We start from the raw sequence: 10,239 nt of genomic DNA on the forward strand, positions 1-10,239 counted from the left end.
CTTTGTAATATTGTGCGACTGTGTTATATTCTTAGTTTTAACTGATTGTGTCATTTTCTGCCAGTAAGTTGTAATCTTGTACTTGATTTTAATATTTTTCATTTGTATATCAACTTGTTGTTTATCGTTCCAGAAAGTGACATTGTTTTGTGTTCTTGCACTTGAAAAGGGTCGGAATCTCGGCTGAAACGTTGTGCTATAATAAACATTTGCCAATATGGTCAATAGAATACTGCGTTGTTAAAATAATTTAATATAATTTTCGGAGATAATGCAGAGATTAAAAAAAGAAAAAAAGTATTTTGAAACATTTTTATTCAATTTTCCAATCTTGTACAGATAGATAGGTTAAAAATAATACACACTGTAAATGTTCGGATGACAATTTGTTTCGTTTCTCTGTTATAATATTTCCAGGTTTGGAGAACAAACGTTCAGCTGGAACGGACGTAGCCACAATTGATAAATATCTTTTTGCAATGGCATGAAGAGATGAATACATTTTTAAATTATGAAGCCAGAAGTTAATTGGATCTTCGTATAACCCAATAATTGGTTGGTTAAGATAATGTTTAAAATCATTCGGCATATCATTATCAGTGCAGTCCATTTGTTCCATAGAAGCAAGTTCATTATGATATGACCATAAAGAATTACTTTTATTGAAAATTACTGTATTTTCTGTCATATTATTTTTTCTTAATACATTGTTATTTATGTGTTCTACTTGTCTTGTTATTTTGTTCACAGTTTGTAAGCAAGCAACTGGATTATTAAAATGTAATCGTTTAAACCAAGGGTCTAGAATAGTTGATGTAGCTAATATAGTCATATTTTCTATGTTCCCAAATCGCATATTAATATTGACAGAAAGAGATTCGAGCAACTGTATGGCCACGCTTTATGTCAATTCATCTTTTAAAATATTCAGTTTTCTGTTTAAACAATTAATTAATGGTATTACTTTGCTGCTCGTAACATATAGTTCGCCACATATTTCCTTAGTAACAACTTCGAGAGGAGCCATAACTTTAACTACGTCTTTAACAAGTTGCAATTCTAAAGCTGATAACATTGGAGGTGCTTTCGGAAGTTTCAGTAATATTATAGTAATATTCTACTAGTGGAAATAAGAAAAAATTCTTATATCGAGTTTGCTTAGAAATACTTTATTACAAAGTTATAAACCAATATTGAAAAGAAATATGAGATAAGTAACAACGGATTTTTTCACAAAAATAAAAATTATGTACGCAATGATTTAGTGACGCATTTCAAAATGTTGTCCTTGCACATTGATACAAGCTAGCCATCGACGTAGTACAGAATTTGTTACAGTACGACATTCCTGAAAATTTTGTTGCATCTCAGTAACTGAATTAGTAATTCGTTGCTTTAAATCTTCAAGCGAGATTACTTCTGTACTGTAAACTTTATTTTTTAAAGTTCCCCATAAATAAAAATCAAGAGGCGTTAAATCGGGCGATCTTGGAGGCCAGAAAACCGGTCCTCCTCGACCAATCCACCTATGAGCATAATGTTCATCTAACCAGTTTCTAACTTGTACGTAATTGCAAATGGGTATTACTAAACACAGAACTATCTGGTACTCTCCTGTTAGGAAATCTACGTTGATACTCTCGTACGGCAGCTCGTGCATTTCCGTCACAGAATCCGTACACGAAATGAATATCAGTGTATTCCTCATTTGAAAACACTTTTGGCATTCTGATAGTAATTGCTAGTTCACACGACGATTGAAATCTAACAGCTACTGTTGTGAAAGTAACAATCATACTGAATCGTTTCAACATAGTGAACATGAATACATGTGAATACACATAACATAAACATCTTCGACCTTCCAAATTCTACACTATGTTCCGTTGTTACTTATCTCATATTTCTTTTCAATATTGGTTTATGACTTTGTAATAAAGCATTTCTAAGCAAACTCGATATAAGAATTTTTTCTTATTTCCACTAGTAGAATATGCTCCCGCAGTTTGTCGGTTAAAACCCGGGACACCCTGTATAAGCCAAATACCACTCACTCACTCACTCATCAACGTGCAGCCCGAACCACTGCACCTATCGACTTGAAATTTTAAGGGTATATTCCTACTATCACGTAGGTGCTCACTAAGGGAGGGTTTTCCGAAATTCCACCCCTAACGGGTGAGAAGGGGTAAAATGTGTTTTTATTTAATTCTACACATAAATATCGCGGGCGAAGCCGTGACGGGGGATGCTAGTATATTATATGTATAGAATACATATACAGAGTGTCCCATAACTCTTCATTAATATTTCAGAGGGTGAATGAGGGTTGAATATTGAACAATAAGTTCCTTTTCTGATTTTGGCTCAGACCATTATTTACCGAGTTATTAACAGTTAAAGTTGTCTAATCAGACGGCGCGCGGTCGGAGTACGCAGAGGCGTAGCGTTCTGTGGGACCCCTCGCGCTTATCGTATCTTTCCTCGGTTAAAATTCTCTTTTAATTTTTCTTATCTTTTTATAACAACTAAATCAATAGACAAATAAATAAATGAATGAATAAAAAATAAATAAAAATAAATACAGAAATGTATCCAATTTTTAATATTAGTTTAATTATGTTATAATTATTTACTTATGTATTAATTATCTCTAATCAATTTAAGCCTAATATTAAGCATCTCCGCATCCACCATTGCCACAGACCATTGCTTCTACGCGTTAGAAATGAGACTGTCCGGAGAGCACATGCATGCTTAGCAGCCAACGGGGAACACTTCGAACAAATCGATTAAACAAATCTTTTTCAAGGTCACTATAATAATAATCGGTCTTTTTTAGGGCCACAAAACATAAAACGTTGCATATCATATCATATCATATCATATCATGTATGACACATAATTCAGAAAACAATTAATACATAATTAAATAATTATAACATAATTAAACTAATATTAAAAATTGGATACATTTCTGTATTTATTTTTATTTATTTTTTATTCATTCATTTATTTATTTGTCTATCGATTTATTGATTTATTTGTTATAAGAATTGTTGTAAGAATTTATTGATTTATTTGTCATAAAGAGATGAGAAAAATTAAAAGAGCATTTTAACCGAGGAAAGATACGATAAGCGCGAGGGGTCCCACAGCACGCTACGCCTCTGCGTACTCCGACTGCGCGCCGTCTGATTAGACAACTTTAACTGTTAATAACTCGGTAAATAATGGTCTGACAAGCCAAAATCGGAAAAGGAACTTTTTGTTCAATATTCAACCCTCATTCACCCTCTGAAATATTAATGAAGAGTTATGGGACACCCGTATATATATGTATTTATTAATATTTATTCATTATAGTTTAGAGATAATTGAACCTGATAATTGAATAGTTGTACTAAGATAACATGTAAGTAAAAGCATTTATAATCACGGACTGAAGTTTGTCATAAGCGGATAACTTTTCAATAACCGAATGTACATATTTTTATACACATATACACATATATTCATATTTTATTGTTATTCATTTTACTCTTGCTTAATATTTTATTATATATGAAAATAGCACTATTAAATTATCAAGTATATTCCAAAAACCTGTCTCTAAATTATGATAGATAAATATTTAGATATAAATCTCATATAAAAAAAATCTAAACAAGAATTAGAAAGTATTAATGTTATCATAAATAATAATCATAAGAAAACTTAATTTTACCTTCAAATGCTTTCACATTCAATAGAGCTTCGTTAATTCGTGGTTGAGTAAAGTGCATTATTTTTGTCCCAAGCGAATTACTTTTTTGAGATTTTGTTGAAGAACATGATGTTGAACAGACAGTTTGAGATGTTGGAGATTATACTGATATTTCCTTATCAGAATTATCAGGGTCAGGATCATTTGGATCAATAGAATCATCAAGGTTACCGGGATCATCCTCATCAAGCTCATCCTCATCTTGGTTAATATATCCATTTTCAGTCCGAATAAAATAGTTCCAAACAATACTTTTATTTTTAAAGGCCACTAAAATAATATACATAAATGATATAATCACATTAGGTATGTAATTGGTTCTGGACAACATAAGATGACCTAACATCATATAGAATATCCTAAAGTATACTTTAGAATATCTTGGGTAGTCGTAGTACTGAAAAATCGGTATTCATAAGGCAGTCCAATCTTAAATATAAATTAATTATAAATCAGATCTTATCTTATTACATATTACATATAAAATCTGATTTATAATCCTTTCAGCACATAGAAAATAATCATAGGACATCTTGTATTACTTGTAATTAAATGAAAGTAGTGTTGTTTGTTAATAGAAATATTTCCTATTACTTACTTATACTTCTACACAGTTGAAAAATTTGTGTTAAATTTAACAGATATCACATGTCCCAAACGGTCCACATAAATTTTTGTGTTAATTTAACATAATATGGATATGTTAAATGGTAACACTAATATTATGTTAATATTTTAACACAAAATGAATGCAAACTGCGAAGGAATTTGAAATAAATTTTGTGTAAAATCTATATATTTTTAATGATAAAAGTAACTCGAAAAAAAAGTTATTTTTACATATTAGAGATGTAATAATTCAAACTTTTAATTTAAAAAACGTCAATTTTACACTATTTTTTGTTAAAGTTTTGTAATTTAACAAAAAAATAATGTTAATTTAACATGTTACTTATGTTAAATAGTAACTATATAAAAATATTATTTTTATGTAGTTTAACATTTCAACGATGTTGAAAACATTTTTTACAATTACATAGGTTGTACGATGTGATAGGGTCGTGGGCAATCTAAATTAAGGCTTCTCAACTCTGTATGGGTTTTCAGTGAAATATCTTTGATTGAAGAAATATATTTCTCTTTCTGGTACACTATTCTACGCAATACAAAATCGCCGTTGGTTCGCATTGAACGCCATTACTTCTTACTTCCTCTTTCTTCACCGCCGCTTCTTCGCGCCAAACTCCTGCGCATACTCCAGCAGGGCCGTAATCCCCGCTCTGGGCCCAAACATAAAATAAGCAACTAAACATTCCGACCCCTATAAACTAACAAGTTCATAAATTAACATTAATACTCAATGGGAAGTAAAGCTAACGCTCTAACATTTCGCTTATATAATCCGGTAACAGTCTTAATTGTTACAACGCGTATCACATTGTCACTGCCAGGATGCAATTCAACTATCCGTCCTAATGGCCAACGCAAAGGAGGCATATTGTCTTCCTTAACTAAAACTAAACCAATTTGAATATTATTCTCTTGTGATTTCCATTTAGATCGTTGATTTAACTCATTAAGATACTCTTTGTGCCAACGATTCCAAAAATCGCGTTTAATCTTTTGAACATGTTGCCAAACAGATAATCTGTTGGTAGGAGTAGTTGTAAAGTCTGGCTCTGGCACTGAATAAAGAGAATCTCCGATTAAAAAATGACTTGGTGTTAAAGCCATTAAGTCTTCTGGATTTTGTGACACTGGAGTTAACGGTCTTGAATTTAAAACTGTTTCAATCTCGATAACTACTGTATTAAATTGTTCAAACGTCAACAACGTATCTTTCATTACTTGAATGAGATGAAACTTAAATGACCTCACGGCGGCCTCCCAAAGGCCACCAAAATGAGGTGATCGAGGAGGAATAAATTTCCAGGAAACTTCCTGATCACCAAGCCACTTTGTTAACAATTGTTTGTGATTTTCGGAATTAATCAATTGATATAACTCATGTAAATGATTATTCGCACCAGTAAAATTAGTGGCATTATCTGACATTAACAAATTAGATTTGCCTCGACGATTAAAAAATCTTCTTAATGCTGCACAAAATGCTTCTGTAGTTAAATCGCTCACTACCTCTAAGTGAACAGCCTTAGATGATAAACAAATAAATATGGCTACATAAATCTTAAGCTTATTGCGGTTTCGAAACTTCCTTTCCTTTATAAAAAAAGGTCCGCAATAATCTACACCCGCATTTACAAATGGCCTTGTCGATACAAATCTATCTTTAGGCAAATTTCCCATCAAATATTTTGATAAATGTGGCTTCAAACGAAAACATGTTACACACTTATGAACTATGTAACGGATTCTATTTCTTGCATTAATTGACCAATAATTTTAACGCATAACATATAAAGTCGCTTGTGGTCCAGCGTGACACAACTTGTCATGAATGTTTCTAATTATCATATCAGTAACAACGTGTTTCTCAGGTAATAAAATAGGATGCTTCTGGTCATATGATAAGTTAGCATGCCTTAATCGACCTCCAACACGTAAAACAACATTTGCATCTAAAAACGGATTCAAAGACAAAACCTTACTATGTTTACTGCAATGCTCCTTCCTTTCTAATCGTGTAATTTCATGCGCAAAACATTCGCTCTGGACTAACTTAATTATTATAGTCATAGCATTTTGCAATTCATTGGCTGACAAATTTCCTCGATACTTATTCTTGTTTCTGGTGTTGTGAATAAATCTATAGCACCATGCTATTACTCGCTGAAGTGTTACAATGGATGAAAAGCGATGAAATAACTCGCACGGCTGTTCAATCTTCAAGGTGATGAAAGTGCGTAGCTCGGTCACATTTTTCGTTGATCCTGTTGGTACCTTATTCTCAGGCCACGCAGATTCGTCAGCAGCAAGCCAGGATGGTGCACAATTCCATAACGTACATCTCACAAATTGTTTCGGAGATAATCCTTTTGATGCTAGATCGGCAGGATTGTCGAGTGATGGTACATGTCTCCATTCACATGTTTCAGTAAGCTGCTGGATTTCAGTAATTCTGTTGGCCACAAAGGATTTTAAACGATGCGGAGACATGTTAATCCATTGTAATACAATGGTCGAGTCTGACCACAAAACAATCTTATCAAATTTTAACTTGAAGGCTTTGTGGACGACTGAGTAAAGTCTTGCAAGCAACACAGCTGCACATAGCTCTAACTTGGGTAGCGATATCTGTTTGAGTGGTGCAACTCTAGTTTTGAAGCACACTAATTTTACTGAGTGTGTCCCGGAAGCATCTACTGATCTAAAAAATATGCAAGCGCCATAAGCTGCTTCGCTCGCATCAGCGAATCCATGTAGTTGAATGTTGACTGGATCCGCTACGCAGATTTGCCGTGGAAATACCAGCTGATTTATGAGTGGTAATTCCTCGTATATTTGAATCCATTCTGCAGCTAATTCTGATGGTATGCTGTCGTCCCAAGTTAGGTGTAATTTCCACAGCTTCTGGAGAAATATTTTGGCTGCTACGATGATTGGTCCTAATAACCCCAGAGGATCGAACAATGACGCTATTTGCGACAATATGACGCGCTTCATAATCCTGTTTGGTTGTGGCTTTATGTCGATTTCATAAACCAACGTATCTTGATGAGGTTTCCAATAAATTCCCAATGTTTTATGCGCTTCCGTTAAATTTAACGCAAGATGTGAATCACCAGTGTCGTTGATAATAGAGTCAACAAACCGTGGATCGTTGGAGGCCCATTTACGAAGTTTTAAGCCTCCGGTTTGTAATAGTTGTATTATTTCATCCTTAACTTGCAGTGCCTTTTCCAAGGTTGTCGCTCCGGATAACAAATCGTCTACATACATGTCGCCAAGTATTATTTCTGCTGCACTCGGAAAATGGTGTTGTTCATCGTGTGCCAACTGTACCAGACTCCGTGTTGATGAAAATGGTGCCGACGAAAGACCATAAGTTATGGTATTGAGCTGAAAAACACGCAAGGGCTCATCCTTCTTGTTTCGCCATAAAATTCGTTGAAATGGTCGATCTGCAGGATGTACGAGAAATTGTCTGTACATCTTTTCTATATCTGCTGAAAAGGCTACATTGTGGAGCCTGAAGCGAGTGATGATGGAAAAAAGATTGTCTTGTACAACGGGTCCCACCATTAGGACATCGTTCAACGAAACACCTGTGGTTGTTTTTGTAGAAGCATCAAAAACAACTCGCAGCTTAGTAGTAAGACTAGACTCTTTCACCACAGCATGATGTGGAATGAAATAACATCTCTCGTCTCCTACATTGATGACTTCAGACATATGTCCTAAAGTTTGATATTCTTGAAGAAAATTACGATAAGCTTCGTACATCTCCGGGTTCGACGATAATTTTCTTTCCAGACTATAAAATCTTCTCTCCGCGATATGACGTGAATCACCCAATTTGGCCTTTTGTTCATTGAAGGGAAGACTGACTGAATAACGACCATTACTCTCTCTCTTAAAGGTTTTGCAAAAATGAGTTTCACATGCCACCTCTTCAGGAGATAGTATTCGTTTTGCAGGTAATTTCTCTATCTCCCAAAACTTCTGTACTAAATTATCAAACAAAATAGTTGACAAATGACAAACAACATTTGATTGAACATTAATGTCACAAGTTTTTCCTGCTACGATCCAACCCAAATGAGTTTTTTGTAAAAGCATTGAACAATTACGCAGTTTTATCTGACCAATACAAAATAAATGATAAAAATGTTCCGCACCAATTAAAAGATCAACTTGTGCAGGCTTATAAAACTCAGGATCAGCAAGTGTAACGCTCTTTGGTATTTCTAGCCTTGAACAATCAATCAGCTACGACGGCAATAACGTAGTTATATTCGAAATTACTAATAACTGTAACTTGATGGAAAATGCATTGCTTTTAGACTTAATAACTGCATTAGTTGTACATTTAATATGAGATAATGAATTTCCTATGCCTCGTATGGGAATATCAATCATTGCCTTTGGGAGCCTCAATTTATCACACATTCGCTCTGAAATAAAATTTGATTGTGACCCAGCATCTAACAAAACTCTGCAAGAATGCAATTGATGTGAAGGATCAACTATATCTACTATTGCTGTGAATAACATAACTTGCGGGAAATTATTGAGACTCGAACTCAACACTTGAATATCAGTTAAATCTGTTTGTGGTTCCCCTTGTGTCTGAGTATCTTGTGTAATAACATTACCATTAAAACTCTTTGTAGTACCTTACGATCTTTGAGGATGTAACATGGTATGATGTTTTTGATTACACTTTTTACAATTACTTGCCTTGCATTCCTTAACTTGATGATTGGACCGTAAACAATTATAGCACAAGCCCACTTTCTTTACCCGTTCTGTTCTATCAATATGATTTAATTGCTTAAATGTCTCACAATTAAAAATATTATGTGTTTCACCGCAAAGGTGGCAATTTGCTTTGGATTAGGCTTCTGACAAACCCACCAATCGTGATTTACTTGAACCTTTGACAAACTGATCACGGTTATATGATTCAGCAGCTACAGCTTCTAACACGTGACACTTATTACGCAAAAATGTCCACAGTTCGTCAATTGTCGGCAATTCTGTGCTCTGTAAAGAATTTTCCCAATCACGTTGTGTAACCTTGTCTAACTTTGACGTAATAAGTTGTAAAAGCAATGCATTCCACTGATCAGTAGGTTGTCCTAAAACCTGTAATGACTGAATATGTCTTTTCGCTGTATCAATTAAAGTATTTAAGGCAACTAATGATTCCTTTGACATTGCAGCCAATTCAAAGAGTGCGCGTACATGGTTTTGTATAATAATTCTCTTATTACTAAATCGTTCAACCAACAAATTCCATGCTATCTCATAATTCTCATCTGTCAAACTAATAGACTGTATTATTTGCGCCGCATTTCCTGATAAACAGGATTTCTAATAATTAAACTTCTGAACCGGTTGCATTCTTTGATTATTATGCACAAGTGCCTTAAAACTATCCTCAAAACTAATCCATTCATCATATTTTCCACTAAATTTAGGAAGTGTAATAGTAGGCAACTTTATTTTCGACTCAACCGCTGCAGAAGTAGATAACTGTGACAATGCCTCTGTAATATTCTGAATAGTTGAATTGCTCGCAGTATTAACCTGACCTTGAATCTGATCGACCAGGGATTGTGCCCTGGCAATGCATGCAAAATACCTTTCTTCAAATAATTGTCTTGAACCTTCATCATCCATATTCTCTGCTACTTCAATTTGTAATTGGACATCTTCGTATGCTGATAACAATGTTTTAGCTCTTTCTAAACGAATCTTAAGTACTTCTGCATCCTTGTTCGGATCATAGTTATCTAAAAAACTCTTAAATCGTGTTAATGATGATTTGATCAAACCACGCTGCTTTT

At 34.0% G+C, this 10,239-nt stretch overlaps 2 protein-coding genes across 2 annotated transcripts; both read right to left on the minus strand.

Moving 5' to 3' along the window:
• Positions 1-4,863: 4,863 nt before the first annotated feature.
• Positions 4,864-6,162, minus strand: LOC113563093. The gene has a single exon (XM_026974209.1). It carries the CDS (start codon positions 6,071-6,073, stop codon positions 5,117-5,119), a length of 957 nt encoding a protein of 318 aa, XP_026830010.1. The 5' UTR covers positions 6,074-6,162; the 3' UTR covers positions 4,864-5,116.
• Positions 6,163-6,169: 7 nt separating this feature from the next.
• On the minus strand, positions 6,170-8,506 carry LOC113563027. Its single transcript, XM_026974019.1, has one exon. It carries the CDS (start codon positions 8,504-8,506, stop codon positions 6,170-6,172), a length of 2,337 nt encoding a protein of 778 aa, XP_026829820.1.
• Between the last annotated feature and the right edge of the window lie 1,733 nt (positions 8,507-10,239).

Source organism: Ooceraea biroi, chromosome 12 (assembly GCF_003672135.1).
Source record: "Ooceraea biroi isolate clonal line C1 chromosome 12, Obir_v5.4, whole genome shotgun sequence".
Taxonomy (NCBI): domain Eukaryota; kingdom Metazoa; phylum Arthropoda; class Insecta; order Hymenoptera; family Formicidae; genus Ooceraea; species Ooceraea biroi.

Bases quoted from the DNA above. Each gene is read 5' to 3' on its own strand.
- LOC113563093 (XM_026974209.1), bottom strand. From the start codon at position 6,073: ATGGGAAATTTGCCTAAAGATAGATTTGTATCGACAAGGCCATTTGTA.
- LOC113563027 (XM_026974019.1), bottom strand. From the start codon at position 8,506: ATGCTTTTACAAAAAACTCATTTGGGTTGGATCGTAGCAGGAAAAACT.